The 19,761-nt window shown below is 38.6% G+C and overlaps 1 protein-coding gene across 1 annotated transcript; it reads right to left on the bottom strand.

Annotated features, from left to right (window-relative positions):
* Positions 1 to 528: 528 nt before the first annotated feature.
* LOC141588055 (uncharacterized) lies at positions 529 to 7,039 on the bottom strand. The gene is made up of 5 exons (XM_074409512.1): positions 5,947 to 7,039; positions 5,136 to 5,844; positions 4,742 to 4,811; positions 2,820 to 4,103; positions 529 to 861 (listed from the first exon to the last, which is right to left on the bottom strand). The coding sequence occupies exons 1-5, from the start codon at positions 7,037 to 7,039 to the stop codon at positions 529 to 531; spliced, it is 3,489 nt and encodes a 1,162-aa protein (XP_074265613.1).
* Between the last annotated feature and the right edge of the window lie 12,722 nt (positions 7,040 to 19,761).

Here is a 19,761-nt window from a genome sequence, read left to right as displayed (position 1 = left end):
CAAGAGCCGAAGCTCTGATACCACTTATGATACGAGTACGGAAGCGATAATAAAATAACAAATGATGCGGGGTGAGAGTCGAACTCGGGACCTTGATTCACGAAGGGACGAGATCGTTCTCGATGGGATATTTGACTGAAAGTCCACCTAGACTTTGAGTCAATGGGATATTTGGGTCGTAGATCCGCCGAGACCTCGATCCAATGGGTGTTTAAAATAAAGACGCCGATCGATATTTTAAACAAGATTTGAAAAGAACCGTTCAAATCTGAGATTTGTGATCAAACTGATCAATTTTATTAACTTCTTAAAACTTGGATTGTTTTATATGAATACAATCTAGACTATTTATAGTAGCTAAAAGAACGACTCCTAAACCGACACAAATACTAAATTTCTAGACTCCTAATACTAGCCAACCAGGACTTTTATTCTTCTAACGCCAATCAAATTGTCTTTAATTCCTAATGGTATTCTAAATTGCCTTATTAATATTTAACCTAATTAGCAAAACTAATCCTACTTGTATTATGAATCCAGAATCGTATCATCCCCTCCTTCTTCGAAAGGAATTGACCTCAATTCTTGAAGATACACGATGCCACCTGGATCGAATACAATCCTGACGAACTTAGATGCAAAATTGATAAAGAACATGAAGTTATTTGTGAAAATCATTGCTATCCTTTCCAGCTCGTCATTTTCAATGCAGTCTTCAAGACTATCCATCTTTTGCCATATTAGCTCGTGCCTTCCACCCCACCACCCTCTTTGCACAAGAATAACTTCATCATTAACCTCAACAATTTCCTCATCATTATAATCATCAAACATAGGAGGTAATTTCGGATCAAACTTAACCTTCTCCTCATAGGAACTTTCAAACGAGAACACCGCCGACATAATTTTTTTTCCCGGATGAACAGTACACGTGAATAGTGATTTTCACAAATAACTTCATGTTCTTTATCAATTTTGCATCTAAGTTCGTCAGGATTGTATTCGATCCAGGTGGCATCGTGTATCTTCAAGAATTGAGGTCAATTCCTTTCGAAGAAGGAGGGGATGATACGATTCTGGATTCATAATACAAGTAGGATTAGTTTTGCTAATTAGGTTAAATATTAATAAGGCAATTTAGAATACCATTAGGAATTAAAGACAATTTGATTGGCGTTAGAAGAAAAAAAGTCCTGGTTGGCTAGTATTAGGAGTCTAGAAATTTAGTATTTGTGTCGGTTTAGGAGTCGTTCTTTTAGCTACTATAAATAGTCTAGATTGTATTCATATAAAACAATCCAAGTTTTAAGAAGTTAATAAAATTGATCAGTTTGATCACAAATCTCAGATTTGAACGGTTCTTTTCAAATCTTGTTTAAAATATCGATCGGCGTCTTTATTTTAAACATCCATTGGATCGAGGTCTCGGCGGATCTACGACCCAAATATCCCATTGGCTCAAAGTCTCGGCGGATTTTTAGTCAAATATCCCATCAAGAACGATCTCGTCCCTTCGTGAATCAAGGTCCCGAGTTCGACTCTTACCCCAACAACGTTTGTTGTTTATTATCGCTTCCGTACTCGTATCACCTTTTGTCCTTGTCATTGTGACTCATTGTGTAAACTAATTTTCCTTGTTCATTAGTTATTGTGACTCGTTGGGTGAAACATTTGTCCATGTTTATTAGTCATTGTGACTCGTAGTGTGAGCCAATTGTCCTTGTTCATTTGTCATTGTGACTCGTTGTGTGAAGCATTTGTCCATGTTTATTAGTCATTGTGACTCGTTGTGTGAAGCATTTGTCCATGTATCCTTGTCATTGTGAGTCCTTGTGTCGAACAATTGTCCTTGTTCATTAGTCATTGTGACTCGTTGTGTGAACCATTTGTCCTTGTTTATTAGTCATTGTTACTCGTTTTGTGAACCAATTGTCCTTGTTCATTAGTCATTGTGACTTGTTGTGAGAAGCATTTGTCCATGTTTATTAGTCATTGTAACTCGTTGTGTAAATAATATATTGATGTAAAACAGTATGGAAAAACGAGAATGAACAGATCGTTGAACTGTTCGTTTGAGTTTGTTAATTCTGTGATTGTGTATGTCGTGATAATTAGTAAATTTGCAGCGGAAATTGATTTGTTTGGACTGATTATTTCGTGATTAAGGATGTAACCTGGATAGTATGGTGAATTCCTAGTCCTAACCTCGCAAGGTGTCAAACGCAGATTCACGCAATCAACCTCGCAAGGAAGATCTAAAGATTAAGCTCGCAAACCTAATCAGAATAATGCTCACAAATGTTAAACAATTTTATTGCTGGAAATTCGATGGTGTTTCTCTGATCATACACGGCCTAATATACTCCTAAACGAGGTCACAATTCGACCCAAACCCTAGCTTGGAAATTAAGCTATCTTTCCTTTTCCTAAACTAACTAGGAAAATTATTCCCCTTTCCTAAACTAACTAGGAAAGTAGTAAAATACTAAAAACTAGAATACAATCAGATTTAGGGTATTCTAATTTGACTAGGATTAGGAAAATCTAGCTTTCCTAACTTTATTAGAAATAGTAATTAACTAACTTATTATTCTACACGATTTAGGAAACCGTGTATCCTAATCATCCTAGGAGCCGTGATATGCAACTCCAGAGCCGTGTTATGCAGCTCCCATACCTTCCCATTTTAGCATCAACACATTACTCGATCCAAGCTCAAATCCTTTTACTAGTTGAGTTACATTTCGACTAATAAGGATCTCATTTGCTTGTTCCGAACATGCTCCTGCATCATTCTCTCCTTCTTTTTGAGAATTTGCCCTCAAATCCTCGTCTTCTAGATATGGTGATAGGTCGCCTACATTGAATGTCGCGCTCACCCCACCATATTCACTCGGCAACTCCAGCTTGTATGCGTTAGAACCATAACATTCGAGGATCTTGAATGGACCATCTGCTCGCGGCATCAACTTATTCTTCCTTTTGGACGGAAATCGTTCCTTTCTCAAATGTAACCACACAAGATCACCTTCTTTGAAAACAGGCTGCTTTCGATGTTTATTAGCCTTCTCTTTGTATTTAGCATTTGCCTTCTCAATTTGAGCTCGAACTTGTTCACATACTCGGAGAAATGCAGCTTGTCTTTCTTTGGCTTCAAAACTTAACACATCTTTCTTTGGAATGGGCACTAAATCGATTGGCAGGTATGGATTCACGCCATAGACAATCTCGAATGGAGCTCGTCCTGTCGTCATTGATGGTGTACGATTATAAGCGAATTCAGCATGCGCCAATTTGATATCCCAATCCTTTGTGCTTTTACTAACCAATCCTCGCAATAGACTCCCTAGAGTACGGTTGGTTACCTCGGTCTGACCATCTGTTTGTGGATGGTGTGATGTACTGAAAAGAAGCTTAGTCCCCATCAAACGCCATAACGTTTTCCAGAAGTAACTAAGAAACTTCACATCTCTATCTGAAACAATAGTAAGAGGTATTCCATGTAATCGAACGATCTCTCTATAGTACAAATCAGCCACTTTAGTTGCATCATCAGTCTTGTGACACGGAATAAAATGCGCCATCTTCGAGAATCGATCAACTACCACCATAATCGAGTCCTTACCCCTCCGAGTTCTCGGCAAACCAAGGATAAAATCCATGCTTACCTCATTCCATGGCTGTACAGGTACGGGCAGAGGTGTATACAAACCCTTGGTGAACGTGCTTTTAGCCTTTTGACATACCACGCATTTCGCCACAATCTCTTGCACGTCCTTATTCATTCTCGGCCAGTAGAAGTGCTCACTTAGGATGTCACTCGTCTTATTAACTCCAAAGTGTCCAGCAATAGCCCCGCCATGAGCTTCTCGTACCAACAACTCCCTAATCGACCCATTCGGAATGCATAGCCGATTACCCTTGAAGAGATAGCCATCCCGAATAAGATATAAACCTGTCGGATCAATGATTTCCTTTGAAAATTCTGATCGAGACTTGTACAGTTCCTTGATATGTTCGAAACCAAGAATCCTTGCATCCAACTCAATCAACAATGAATGCCTTCGTGATAATGCATCAGCCACGATATTAGAACTTCCCGTCTTATATTTTGAAGAAAACGTGAATGATTGCAAGAATTCTACCCATTTGGCATGTCTTTGATTTAACTTTTGCTGTCCATGGATGTGTTTAAGAGCCTCGTGATCTGAATGTAAAATAAACGGCTTTGGACGCAGATAATGACTCCAATGATCCAATGCTCTCACGATTGCATAAAACTCCTTGTCATAGGTTGAATAGTTCAACCTTGCACCGTTTAATTTCTCGCTGAAATATGCAATAGGCCTCTTTTCTTGTATTAACACGGCACCAATCCCAACACCACTTGCATCACACTCGACTTCAAACAATTTATTAAAATCAGGTAGTGCTAAACAGTCCGGAGCATAGCTTGCGTTTTACTTCTTCAAACGCCTTTTTTAGGCGCTGTTAGTCCACACGAACTCTCCCTTCTTGGTTAGCTCTGTAATTGGAGCCACAATCGAGCTAAAACCCTGGATGAACCGTCTATAAAATGATGCTAAACCATGAAAGCTTCGCACCTCTGTAGTTGATTTCGGAACTGGCCAGGCTTGAATAGCATCGACCTTGGATGGGTCCATACTTACCCCGTCTTTTCCCACAATATAACCAAGAAAGACAACACTTGAGACCATAAAAGTACATTTTTCCAACTTACCATAAAGCTTCGATCTCGCAAAACTTCAAACACAGCTCGCAAATGTCGTTTGTGCGACTCTTCATCTTTGCTATAAATCAGGATGTCGTCAAGATAGACCACCACAAATTTGTTAAGGAACGGCCTTAACACTTCATTCATCAACCTCATAAATGAACTAGGAGCATTGCACAATCCAAACGGCATCACAAGCCATTCATATAACCCTTGCTTCGTTTTAAACGCGGTCTTCCACTCATCCCCTTCTCGAATCCTCATTTGATGGTAGCCACTCCTCAAATCCAGTTTAGAAAAGACACTCGAACCAGAAAGTTCGTCAAGCATATCATCAAGTCTTGGCATAGGAAAGCGATATTTGATTGTAATGTTATTTACCGCTCTACTATCAATGCACATTCTCCAAGTCCCTTCCTTCTTTGGTACTAATAACGCAGGCACCGCACATGGACTTAAGCTCTCTTGAACATATCCCCTATCTATCAATTCTTGGACTTGTCTCTGTAACTCCTTTGCTTCCTCTGGATTACAGCGATAGGCCGGCTTATTAGGCAATGCCGCCCCTGGAATCAGATCTATTTGGTGTTCAATACCACGTAAAGGAGGTAACCCATCCGGTAATTCATCCGGAAACACATCCCGGAACTCTTCTAACAACTCCTGTACCTCACGGTCATCACACACACCAACGGACCCCAATTCACGAACCAGCAGCACATAAGTTCGTTCTCCACGAGCTAAAGCTTCCTCAACCTCCCGAGCCTCCATAAACATACTCCCCTTCTTTGTTTTGGACTCTTTAATCTTATTAGGTGACATAGGTTTCAGATTATATCTCACATTACCCTTCATCACGCTATACACATTAGCTCTCCCGTCATGTTCAACCTTTCTATCGAATTGCCAAGGCCTACCCAACAGAATGTGGCATGCATTCATAGGAATTATATCGCACCACACCTCATCAGCATAGGGTCCTAAACTCAACGAAACTAAGGCCTGTTTCTTAACTTGGATCCCATTCTCCCCATTCAGCCAATGTAATTTATATGGTTTAACTCGGTCTTTAGTTTGCAATTTCAGTTCATCAACAAGGTCCCTCGCTACTACATTAGCACATGATCCACTATCAATAATAAGATTGCAAATTTTACGGTTTACCTTGCACCGAGTATGGAAGATTTGCTCCGTTGTTCATTCTCACCAACCCGTTTCCATATGTAAATTACGCAGCACTAAACACTCCTCTTCACTCAATGGATCCAAATCGTAGACTTTTCCTTCACCATCAGTTTCAACATTCCCTTGAACTGTTTCTTCTTCTGGCGTGACAAATACGGGGATCATATCACATAATTCTTGAGCTGTTAGGGCTCGTTTCTGAGGACATTCGTTTGCTATATGCCCATAGCCTTGACACTTGAAGCAACGCCTCAAAGAACCCCCCTTTGGCTCGGCAACACCCTTTCCTTTGTCCTTGGGTTCTTCTTTCGGGATTTCTTTAGCCTTGCTAGGAGCTGGCCTGGAATATGAGTTGGTTCCCGAACTTTGTCCCTTGGAATAAGCATAAGGTTTACGTGCCTTATCATGTTTTTCAAATTTTAACGCCAATCTGCAAACATCACTAAACCCGTCATAATTCTGGATTTCTACCTTTGTTGCAATCGCGGGTGTTAGGCCCTTGATGAATCTCGCCACTCTTAGCTCTTCTTTCTCCTCAAGATCGCACACGATTGACATCTTTTCGAATTCTTTGATGTAATCAGTCACGGACATGCTTCCTTGCTCTAAAGATTGGAGCTTTAAGTAGTTATCTTGCTCATAATCCCTTGGCAGGAATCGCCTCATCAAGTGCTTCTTTAATTTGATCCAAGATTCGATCTTGTCTTTGCCTTCCTTTCTCCTCTGTTTTTTCAGATTTTCGTACCATAAAGATGCATACTTTGTAAGCTTTAAGATTGCAACTTTAAATTGCTTCTTGTCATCGTATTCTTTATACTCGAAAACCCTCTCAACTTGTCTTACCCAATCCAGAAATTTTTCCGGATCCATCTCGCCATCAAAGTCTGGAATATCGAGTTTTAAACCCCGATCATCATCGTTCTTATTTTTTGACTTCCTCTTTGGCTGCTCGTCCTCTTCTTCAGATTCGGATGGGGTGTCCGATTCTTTTTTCTTCTCTTTAGCCTTCAACATGCTTGCTATATTTTTTAACACATAAGCCATCTGAGCCATCTCCAACTTCAGCTCGTTATGACCATCTTCCCATGTTTTCGGACCTTCTTCACCGTCTTTAACCATGATTAGCAACGTCCCAAGACAGATCTATTAAGGAATAAATCGGAACTTAGCTCTTGTAACCAATTTGATGTAAAACAGTATGGAAAAACGAGAATGAACAGATCGTTGAACTGTTCGTTTGAGTTTGTTAATTCTGTGATTGTGTATGTCGTGATAATTAGTAAATTTGCAGCGGAAATTGATTTGTTTGGACTGATTATTTCGTGATTAAGGATGTAACCTGGATAGTATGGTGAATTCCTAGTCCTAACCTCGCAAGGTGTCAAACGCAGATTCACGCAATCAACCTCGCAAGGAAGATCTAAAGATTAAGCTCGCAAACCTAATCAGAATAATGCTCACAAATGTAAACAATTTTATTGCTGGAAATTCGATGGTGTTTCTCTGATCATACACGGCCTAATATACTCCTAAACGAGGTCACAATTCGACCCAAACCCTAGCTTGGAAATTAAGCTATCTTTCCTTTTCCTAAACTAACTAGGAAAATTATTCCCCTTTCCTAAACTAACTAGGAAAGTAATTAAAATACTAAAAACTAGAATACAATCAGATTTAGGGTATTCTAATTTGACTAGGATTAGGAAAATCTAGCTTTCCTAACTTTATTAGAAATAGTAATTAACTAACTTATTATTCTACACGATTTAGGAAACCGTGTATCCTAATCATCCTAGGAGCCGTGATATGCAACTCCAGAGCCGTGTTATGCAGCTCCCATACCTTCCCATTTTAGCATCAACACATTACTCGATCCAAGCTCAAATCCTTTTACTAGTTGAGTTACATTTCGACTAATAAGGATCTCATTTGCTTGTTCCGAACATGCTCCTGCATCATATATCCTTGTCATTGTGATTCGTTGTGTGAAGCATTTGTCCATGTTTATTAGTCATTGTGACTCGTTGTGTGAAGCATTTGTCCATGTATATTAGTCATTGTGACTCCTTGTATGAATAATTTATCCTTGTCATTGTGACTCGTTGTGTCAACCAATTGTCCTTGTTCATTAGTCATTGTGACTCGTTGTGTGAACCATTTGCCCTTGTTTATTAGTCATTGTGTGAACCAATTGCCCTTGTTTATTAGTCATTGTGGCTTGTTGTGTGAAGCATTTGTCCATGTTTCATTGTGACTCGTTGTGTGAATAATTTATCCTTGTCATTGTGACTCGTTGTGTGAACCATTTGTCCTTATTTATTAGTCATTGTGACTCGTTGTGTGAAGTATTTGTCCATGTTTATTAGTCATTGTGACTTGTTGTGTGAATAATTTATCCTTGTCATTCTGACTCGTTGTGTGAACCATTTGCCCTAGTTTATTAGTCATTGTGACTCGTTGTGTGAAGCATTTTTCCATGTTTATTAGTCATTGTGACTCGTTGTATGAACCTTTTGTCCTTGTCATTGTGACTCATTGTGTGAACTAATTTTCCTTGTTCATTAGTCATTGTGACTCGTTGTGTGAAATATTTGTCCATGTTTATTAGTCATTGTGACTCCTTGTGTGAACCATTTGTCCTTGTTTATTAGTCATTGTTACTCGTTGTGTGAAGCATTTGTCCATGTTTATTAGTCATTGTGACTCGTTGTGTGAAGCATTTGTCCATGTTTATTATTCATTGTGACTCGTTGTGTGAATAATTTATCCTTGTCATTGTTACTCGTTGTGTGAACCATTTGTCCTTGTTTATTAGTCATTGTGACTAGTTGTGTGAAGCATTTGTCCATGTTTATTAGTCATTGTGACTCGTTCTATGAACCTTTTGTCCTTGTCATTGTGACTCATTGTGTAAACTAATTTTCCTTGTTCATTAGTTATTGTGACTCGTTGGGTGAAACATTTGTCCATGTTTATTAGTCATTGTGACTCGTAGTGTGAGCCAATTGTCCTTGTTCATTTGTCATTGTGACTCGTTGTGTGAAGCATTTGTCCATGTTTATTAGTCATTGTGACTCGTTGTGTGAAGCATTTGTCCATGTATCCTTGTCATTGTGAGTCCTTGTGTCGAACAATTGTCCTTGTTCATTAGTCATTGTGACTCGTTGTGTGAACCATTTGTCCTTGTTTATTAGTCATTGTTACTCGTTTTGTGAACCAATTGTCCTTGTTCATTAGTCATTGTGACTTGTTGTGAGAAGCATTTGTCCATGTTTATTAGTCATTGTAACTCGTTGTGTAAATAATATATCCTTGTCATTGTGATTCGTTGTGTGAAGCATTTGTCCATGTTTATTAGTCATTGTGACTCGTTGTGTGAAGCATTTGTCCATGTATATTAGTCATTGTGACTCCTTGTGTGAATAATTTATCCTTGTCATTGTGACTCGTTGTGTCAACCAATTGTCCTTGTTCATTAGTCATTGTGACTCGTTGTGTGAACCATTTGCCCTTGTTTATTAGTCATTGTGTGAACCAATTGCCCTTGTTTATTAGTCATTGTGGCTTGTTGTGTGAAACATTTGTCCATGTTTCATTGTGACTCGTTGTGTGAATAATTTATCCTTGTCATTGTGACTCGTTGTGTGAACCATTTGTCCTTATTTATTAGTCATTGTGACTCGTTGTGTAAAGTATTTGTCCATGTTTATTAGTCATTGTGACTTGTTGTGTGAATAATTTATCCTTGTCATTCTGACTCGTTGTGTGAACCATTTGTCCTTGTTTATTAGTCATTGTGACTCGTTGTGTGAAGCATTTTTCCATGTTTATTAGTCATTGTGACTCGTTGTATGAAACTTTTGTCCTTGTCATTGTGACTCATTGTGTGAACTAATTTTCCTTGTTCATTAGTCATTGTGACTCGTTGTGTGAAATATTTGTCCATGTTTATTAGTCATTGTGACTCCTTGTGTGAACCATTTGTCCTTGTTTATTAGTCATTGTTACTCGTTGTGTGAAGCATTTGTCCATGTTTATTAGTCATTGTGACTCGTTGTGTGAAGCATTTGTCCATGTTTATTATTCATTGTGACTCGTTGTGTGAATAATTTATCCTTGTCATTGTTACTCGTTGTGTGAACCATTTGTCCTTGTTTATTAGTCATTGTGACTAGTTGTGTGAAGCATTTGTCCATGTTTATTAGTCATTGTGACTCGTTCTATGAACCTTTTGTCCTTGTCATTGTGACTCATTGTGTAAACTAATTTTCCTTGTTCATTAGTTATTGTGACTCGTTGGGTGAAACATTTGTCCATGTTTATTAGTCATTGTGACTCGTAGTGTGAGCCAATTGTCCTTGTTCATTTGTCATTGTGACTCGTTGTGTGAAGCATTTGTCCATGTTTATTAGTCATTGTGACTCGTTGTGTGAAGCATTTGTCCATGTATCCTTGTCATTGTGAGTCCTTGTGTCGAACAATTGTCCTTGTTCATTAGTCATTGTGACTCGTTGTGTGAACCATTTGTCCTTGTTTATTAGTCATTGTTACTCGTTTTGTGAACCAATTGTCCTTGTTCATTAGTCATTGTGACTTGTTGTGAGAAGCATTTGTCCATGTTTATTAGTCATTGTAACTCGTTGTGTAAATAATATATCCTTGTCATTGTGATTCGTTGTGTGAAGCATTTGTCCATGTTTATTAGTCATTGTGACTCGTTGTGTGAAGCATTTGTCCATGTATATTAGTCATTGTGACTCCTTGTGTGAATAATTTATCCTTGTCATTGTGACTCGTTGTGTCAACCAATTGTCCTTGTTCATTAGTCATTGTGACTCGTTGTGTGAACCATTTGCCCTTGTTTATTAGTCATTGTGTGAACCAATTGCCCTTGTTTATTAGTCATTGTGGCTTGTTGTGTGAAGCATTTGTCCATGTTTCATTGTGACTCGTTGTGTGAATAATTTATCCTTGTCATTGTGACTCGTTGTGTGAACCATTTGTCCTTATTTATTAGTCATTGTGACTCGTTGTGTGAAGTATTTGTCCATGTTTATTAGTCATTGTGACTTGTTGTGTGAATAATTTATCCTTGTCATTCTGACTCGTTGTGTGAACCATTTGCCCTAGTTTATTAGTCATTGTGACTCGTTGTGTGAAGCATTTTTCCATGTTTGTTAGTCATTGTGACTCGTTGTATGAACCTTTTGTCCTAGTCATTGTGACTCATTGTGTGAACTAATTTTCCTTGTTCATTAGTCATTGTGACTCGTTGTGTGAAATATTTGTCCATGTTTATTAGTCATTGTGACTCCTTGTGTGAACCATTTGTCCTTGTTTATTAGTCATTGTTACTCGTTGTGTGAAGCATTTGTCCATGTTTATTAGTCATTGTGACTCGTTGTGTGAAGCATTTGTCCATGTTTATTATTCATTGTGACTCGTTGTGTGAATAATTTATTCTTGTCATTGTTACTCGTTGTGTGAACCATTTGTCCTTGTTTATTAGTCATTGTGACTAGTTGTGTGAAGCATTTGTCCATGTTTATTAGTCATTGTGACTCGTTCTATAAACCTTTTGTCCTTGTCATTGTGACTCATTGTGTAAACTAATTTTCCTTGTTCATTAGTTATTGTGACTCGTTGGGTGAAACATTTGTCCATGTTTATTAGTCATTGTGACTCGTAGTGTGAGCCAATTGTCCTTGTTCATTTGTCATTGTGACTCGTTGTGTGAAGCATTTGTCCATGTTTATTAGTCATTGTGACTCGTTGTGTGAAGCATTTGTCCATGTATCCTTGTCATTGTGAGTCCTTGTGTCGAACAATTGTCCTTGTTCATTAGTCATTGTGACTCGTTGTGTGAACCATTTGTCCTTGTTTATTAGTCATTGTTACTCGTTTTGTGAACCAATTGTCCTTGTTCATTAGTCATTGTGACTTGTTGTGAGAAGCATTTGTCCATGTTTATTAGTCATTGTAACTCGTTGTGTAAATAATATATCCTTGTCATTGTGATTCGTTGTGTGAAGCATTTGTCCATGTTTATTAGTCATTGTGACTCGTTGTGTGAAGCATTTGTCCATGTATATTAGTCATTGTGACTCCTTGTGTGAATAATTTATCCTTGTCATTGTGACTCGTTGTGTCAACCAATTGTCCTTGTTCATTAGTCATTGTGACTCGTTGTGTGAACCATTTGCCCTTGTTTATTAGTCATTGTGTGAACCAATTGCCCTTGTTTATTAGTCATTGTGGCTTGTTGTGTGAAGCATTTGTCCATGTTTCATTGTGACTCGTTGTGTGAATAATTTATCCTTGTCATTGTGACTCGTTGTGTGAACCATTTGTCCTTATTTATTAGTCATTGTGACTCGTTGTGTGAAGTATTTGTCCATATTTATTAGTCATTGTGACTTGTTGTGTGAATAATTTATCCTTGTCATTCTGACTCGTTGTGTGAACCATTTGTCCTTGTTTATTAGTCATTGTGACTCGTTGTGTGAAGCATTTTTCCATGTTTATTAGTCATTGTGACTCGTTGTATGAAACTTTTGTCCTTGTCATTGTGACTCATTGTGTGAACTAATTTTCCTTGTTCATTAGTCATTGTGACTCGTTGTGTGAAATATTTGTCCATGTTTATTAGTCATTGTGACTCCTTGTGTGAACCATTTGTCCTTGTTTATTAGTCATTGTTACTCGTTGTGTGAAGCATTTGTCCATGTTTATTAGTCATTGTGACTCGTTGTGTGAAGCATTTGTCCATGTTTATTATTCATTGTGACTCGTTGTGTGAATAATTTATCCTTGTCATTGTTACTCGTTGTGTGAACCATTTGTCCTTGTTTATTAGTCATTGTGACTAGTTGTGTGAAGCATTTGTCCATGTTTATTAGTCATTGTGACTCGTTCTATGAACCTTTTGTCCTTGTCATTGTGACTCATTGTGTAAACTAATTTTCCTTGTTCATTAGTTATTGTGACTCGTTGGGTGAAACATTTGTCCATGTTTATTAGTCATTGTGACTCGTAGTGTGAGCCAATTGTCCTTGTTCATTTGTCATTGTGACTCGTTGTGTGAAGCATTTGTCCATGTTTATTAGTCATTGTGACTCGTTGTGTGAAGCATTTGTCCATGTATCCTTGTCATTGTGAGTCCTTGTGTCGAACAATTGTCCTTGTTCATTTGTCATTGTGACTCGTTGTGTGAACCATTTGTCCTTGTTTATTAGTCATTGTTACTCGTTTTGTGAACCAATTGTCCTTGTTCATTAGTCATTGTGACTTGTTGTGAGAAGCATTTGTCCATGTTTATTAGTCATTGTAACTCGTTGTGTAAATAATATATCCTTGTCATTGTGATTCGTTGTGTGAAGCATTTGTCCATGTTTATTAGTCATTGTGACTCGTTGTGTGAAGCATTTGTCCATGTATATTAGTCATTGTGACTCCTTGTGTGAATAATTTATCCTTGTCATTGTGACTCGTTGTGTCAACCAATTGTCCTTGTTCATTAGTCATTGTGACTCGTTGTGTGAACCATTTGCCCTTGTTTATTAGTCATTGTGTGAACCAATTGCCCTTGTTTATTAGTCATTGTGGCTTGTTGTGTGAAGCATTTGTCCATGTTTCATTGTGACTCGTTGTGTGAATAATTTATCCTTGTCATTGTGACTCGTTGTGTGAACCATTTGTCCTTATTTATTAGTCATTGTGACTCGTTGTGTGAAGTATTTGTCCATGTTTATTAGTCATTGTGACTTGTTGTGTGAATAATTTATCCTTGTCATTCTGACTCGTTGTGTGAACCATTTGTCCTTGTTTATTAGTCATTGTGACTCGTTGTGTGAAGCATTTTTCCATGTTTATTAGTCATTGTGACTCGTTGTATGAAACTTTTGTCCTTGTCATTGTGACTCATTGTGTGAACTAATTTTCCTTGTTCATTAGTCATTGTGACTCGTTGTGTGAAATATTTGTCCATGTTTATTAGTCATTGTGACTCCTTGTGTGAACCATTTGTCCTTGTTTATTAGTCATTGTTACTCGTTGTGTGAAGCATTTGTCCATGTTTATTAGTCATTGTGACTCGTTGTGTGAAGCATTTGTCCATGTTTATTATTCATTGTGACTCGTTGTGTGAATAATTTATCCTTGTCATTGTTACTCGTTGTGTGAACCATTTGTCCTTGTTTATTAGTCATTGTGACTAGTTGTGTGAAGCATTTGTCCATGTTTATTAGTCATTGTGACTCGTTCTATGAACCTTTTGTCCTTGTCATTGTGACTCATTGTGTAAACTAATTTTCCTTGTTCATTAGTTATTGTGACTCGTTGGGTGAAACATTTGTCCATGTTTATTAGTCATTGTGACTCGTAGTGTGAGCCAATTGTCCTTGTTCATTTGTCATTGTGACTCGTTGTGTGAAGCATTTGTCCATATTTATTAGTCATTGTGACTCGTTGTGTGAAGCATTTGTCCATGTATCCTTGTCATTGTGAGTCCTTGTGTCGAACAATTGTCCTTGTTCATTTGTCATTGTGACTCGTTGTGTGAACCATTTGTCCTTGTTTATTAGTCATTGTTACTCGTTTTGTGAACCAATTGTCCTTGTTCATTAGTCATTGTGACTTGTTGTGAGAAGCATTTGTCCATGTTTATTAGTCATTGTAACTCGTTGTGTAAATAATATATCCTTGTCATTGTGATTCGTTGTGTGAAGCATTTGTCCATGTTTATTAGTCATTATGACTCGTTGTGTGAAGCATTTGTCCATGTATATTAGTCATTGTGACTCCTTGTGTGAATAATTTATCCTTGTCATTGTGACTCGTTGTGTCAACCAATTGTCCTTGTTCATTAGTCATTGTGACTCGTTGTGTGAACCATTTGCCCTTGTTTATTAGTCATTGTGTGAACCAATTGCCCTTGTTTATTAGTCATTGTGGCTTGTTGTGTGAAGCATTTGTCCATGTTTCATTGTGACTCGTTGTGTGAATAATTTATCCTTGTCATTGTGACTCGTTGTGTGAACCATTTGTCCTTATTTATTAGTCATTGTGACTCGTTGTGTGAAGTATTTGTCCATGTTTATTAGTCATTGTGACTTGTTGTGTGAATAATTTATCCTTGTCATTCTGACTCGTTGTGTGAACCATTTGTCCTTGTTTATTAGTCATTGTGACTCGTTGTGTGAAGCATTTGTCCATGTATATTAGTCATTGTGACTCCTTGTGTGAATAATTTATCCTTGTCATTGTGACTCGTTGTGTCAACCAATTGTCCTTGTTCATTAGTCATTGTGACTCGTTGTGTGAACCATTTGCCCTTGTTTATTAGTCATTGTGTAAACCAATTGCCCTTGTTTATTAGTCATTGTAACTTATTGTGTGAAGCATTTGTCCATGTTTCATTGTGACTCGTTGTGTGAATAATTTATCCTTGTCATTGTGACTCGTTGTGTGAACCATTTGTCCTTATTTATTAGTCATTGTGACTCGTTGTGTGAAGTATTTTTCCATGTTTATTAGTCATTGTGACTTGTTGTGTGAATAATTTATCCTTGTCATTCTGACTCGTTGTGTGAACCATTTGTCCTTGTTTATTAGTCATTGTGACTCGTTGTGTGAAGCATTTTTCCATGTTTATTAGTCATTGTGACTCGTTGTATGAACCTTTTGTCCTTGTCATTGTGACTCATTGTGTGAACTAATTTTCCTTGTTCATTAGTCATTGTGACTTGTTGTGTGAAATATTTGTCCATGTTTATTAGTCATTGTGACTCCTTGTGTGAACCATTTGTCCTTGTTTATTAGTCATTGTTACTCGTTGTGTGAAGCATTTGTCCATGTTTATTAGTCATTGTGACTCGTGCAGCAGGAGCCACAGACCAGGACACCCCACAAATGCAAGCAGGCCAAAACAACACCACACCCATTCCAGGAAGCAACCAAACTGGGCTAAGTTTAGAGGCTAATAGGTACGAGTACAAGCCCAACCACCAGCTGCCACCATGGCCAGCTGGTTGGTCACTAAACTAGGCTCAGAAAAGTCCTAGGGGTCCAAGGGAAAATCACAATGCAAGTCCTAGAAAACCAAGTCTGACAGAATCTGCACAAAATGACAAACAACAAAAGCAAACTTTCCATTTCTGGCTAAACCATGAGGAAAAAGCACACAAAGAACTTTTGGCTTGTCTTCCCATATACCAGATACAACCTAGAGCCAATTTTAATGCCAAGGACTCAATCATTTCGTCCTCAAGTGCCTACATTCAACGAAAAAGCCAGCAATGCGAAAAAAAGACCACAACTCACATCACACTGCATTTCTCTTTTGTTTTCATTCCAGTTTACAATTAAGAGCTTTTAAACCGTTGTAATATTGTACTTGGACTCTTACCAGCATGTGAGGAGGGATCCTGACCCTTGGATGTAGTTTTCTTTCAAGTTTGTAACCTAAAAAGGCCTATATAAGGACCTCAACTCGATTGTTGTAACACAAAATTTGATTTATGAATGAAACCTGAGAATTCTCTCAAATTTAAACCTCTTAATCTTGTGCTTAGTCTGTAGATTAGAGTTAGGCTTGATAATAACCTGTGCTTAGACTGTGGTTATTGATTAAGTACACTGTTAGTAGAGTATAAACTTTCCCCGTCTTTGAGACCGTGGTTAGTTTAGCTTTACTTGTTTGTTTCAATTTGAGTCTTTCTGTGTTAATCATGGAATCTCTTAACTCTAACACCCCAAATTGTTAGCTTAATTCCCTGTGAGAATTCTGTGGGTTTTATGGTTGATAATTATATCCAAAGTTCCCTCCTTTCAAATCAAATCCCAGAACTCGTCTCAATTACGTCCTTTGTGTCTGTCGTCGATTCGATTGAGTCTTAAAAATACTTTGAGTCCTCAAAAAATCCTGGAAATTTACTCAGAGTTAGTTCTCATATCAAAGTAATTTACTGCCAAGTTTCATGATTTTAGGAGGTCAATTCATAATTTTATTAAATAGCACAAGTTTATTGCATTCCTGAGAACTTGTCTAGTTTCTGCTGGTTTGTTTGCTGTTTTTGTCTAAACCCTTGGACATTACACTGCAAATTGGTATATCAGAGCAAGGTTTTAACACGATTCTATCTTGTGTTAGTCTTGGGAAGGAAAGTGAGTTCATTTTTACCCTAACTACAACAAAACTACAAAAAATAACCCATGAGTGAAGAGAGATTTACTGGTATTGAGACCGGGTGGATCGGATAGCGGGGAGAATCAATGAACTGGTAAATATTGTCAACACTCTTGCAGAAGGAGTTCCTAACAGGCCACCCTACGAGGCAGAGGGCAGGGGTAGAGGCTTTGTTGGAGCAGGAAGAGGACAACCACACCACCGGAATATGGAGAAGACATGTCGAATCGATGAATCTATGGCAGAGGGCATCTACATGGAGAGAGACAAAGATATAAAGGTAGAAATTCCTGATTTCCATGGTAGTTTAAACCCTGAAGATTTGTTAGACTGGATTAGAACTGTTGAGAGAGTCTTTGAATTTAAGGGATATCTTGTGACAGAAAGCTTTCAAAGTTTATATCCTTAAATTCAAAGGTTATGCCTCACTTTGGTATGAAACCCTGAAAAGCCAGAGAATGAAAGAAGGCAAGGAACCCATTAAATCTTGGCTAAAACTTAAAAAGAAATTGAAGGATAAGTTTATAGCTAAAGATTACACACAGGATATGTTTATCAAGTTAACCCAGCTGAAACAAGACCAACAATCTGTTGAGTCTTATCTTAGAAGCTTTGAACAACTTACCCTGCAATGTGAGATTACTTGAAAAGCCCGAACAGAAAATTGCTAGGTTTGTTGAGGGCTTAGATCCTAAGATTGCTATAAGAGTCGGAATGCAACAAGTCTGGTCCTTTGATGAGGCAGTCAACCTTGCATTGAGGATTGAAAAGATGGGAAAAGCCAAGGTCACTGCTTCCAAACCCCTTACCAGATCCACTTTCAAACCTTTTTCTGGGGTTAGGATTGGAGAAACTCCAAAACTTGCAACCCAACCAACACCAGACAAGGGGAAGAGTCATGTGAATCCTAGAACCAACACACCTGTGATTGATGGGAAAATTAAATGCTTCCAGTGCCAAGGGTATGGCCATTTTAGGAAGGATTGTCCTTCTAAGAGAACCTTGACAGCAATGGAAGTAGAACAGTGGGAGAGGGAAGGTTTGGTTCAGTATGAGGAAGATGAGACCCTGATAATGGAGGAAGTGGAGACTGAAGGAGAACCAGAACAAGATGCGCTTGTGGCCCCCCGATACAGGTCACAACTTAGTCTTGTGGAGGGTCATGCATTCCCAACACTCACCTCTGGAAGCTGATCAAAGATCCCTGATATTCAGAACCAGATGCACAGTCCAGGGGAGGGTTTGTAACCTAATCATAGATGGGGGAAGTTGTACAAATGTGGCATCAAATGCCATGGTTAGTAAACTCAACCTGACAACTCAAGAGCACCCAAACCCTTACAAGTTGAGATGGTTGAACAAGGGAGCAGAAGTAAGGGTGGACAAACAATGCTTGGTTCCATTTTCTATTGGGAAAGTGTATAAAGATGAAGTCTTGTGTGATATTGTCCCAATGGATGCCTGCCACCTACTCCTGGGAAGGCCATGGGAGTATGACAGGAATACCACTCACCATGGGAAGGATAACATCTATAGTTTCAAACATGAAGGCAAGAAGGTCACTCTGACCCCATTACCACCCAACCAGAGAAACTATGGAGGTCCAAGTATGCCAGAGGAGAGCAATGGTGTGCTATTTCTTTCTGAAGCAGCCATGATCAAAGAAATGAAGCAAGAACAACCTGTCTGGGTATTACTATCCAAAGAAGTAAGCAAGGAAGGGAGTCCTGAGATACCTGCTGAAGTTAAGCCATTAATTCAGAGGTATAAGGAAGTATTTCCAAAAGAGTTGCCTAGTGGGTTGCAACCATTGAGAGGCATTGAGCACCACATAGACCTTGTTCCAGGCTCAGTGCTTCCCAACAGGCCAGCTTATAGAAGTGATCCAGCTGCTACCAAAGAATTGCAAAGCCAAATTGAGGAACTTATGAGCAAAGGATTTGTCAGGGAATCTCTCGATCCTTGTGCGGTCCTGCTCTACTTGTTCCAAAGAAAGATGGAACATGGAGGATGTGTCTTGCAGAGCCATTAACAACATCACCAAAGTACAGGTTCCCAATACCAAGGTTGGATGACATGTTAGATGAGCTCAGTGGTGCCATGATATTTTCTAAGATTGATCTCAGGCAAGGGTACCATCAAGTCAGGATAAGGGAAGGAGATGAGTGGAAGACTGCCTTCAAAACTAAACATGGACTATATGAGTGGCTTGTGATGCCATTTGGTCTTTCTAATGCACCAAGCACCTTTATGAGACCGATGACTGAGGTGCTAAGGCCATGTTTAGGCAAATTTGCGGTGGTCTACTTTGATGATATCTTGGTTTACAAGAAGTGAAAAAGAGAACACCAAAACATCTTGAAACGTGTTTCGGGATCCTCAAAGAACAGAAACTATTTGGCAAACTAGAAAAATACACTTTTATGGTTAAAGAAGTGGCATTCCTAGGGTACATTGTCTCTGGGAGAGGGATTACGGTTGATCGTGGACAAAGTTGCAGCCATTCGATCATGGCCAACTCCTAAAACCATCACCGGGGTAAGGGGTTCCATGGATTGGCTTTCTTTTATAGGAGATTTATCAAGAACTTCAGATTCAGGTTGTTGCTCCAATTCGAGTGTATGAAGAAAGGAGAGTTCCACTGGACCGAGAGTGC

This window comes from Silene latifolia, chromosome 6, assembly GCF_048544455.1.
Source record: "Silene latifolia isolate original U9 population chromosome 6, ASM4854445v1, whole genome shotgun sequence".
Classification (NCBI taxonomy): Eukaryota; Viridiplantae; Streptophyta; class Magnoliopsida; order Caryophyllales; family Caryophyllaceae; genus Silene; species Silene latifolia.
The sequence above is the reverse complement of the archived record's forward strand: the minus strand, read 5'-3'. Positions and strand labels throughout refer to the sequence as shown.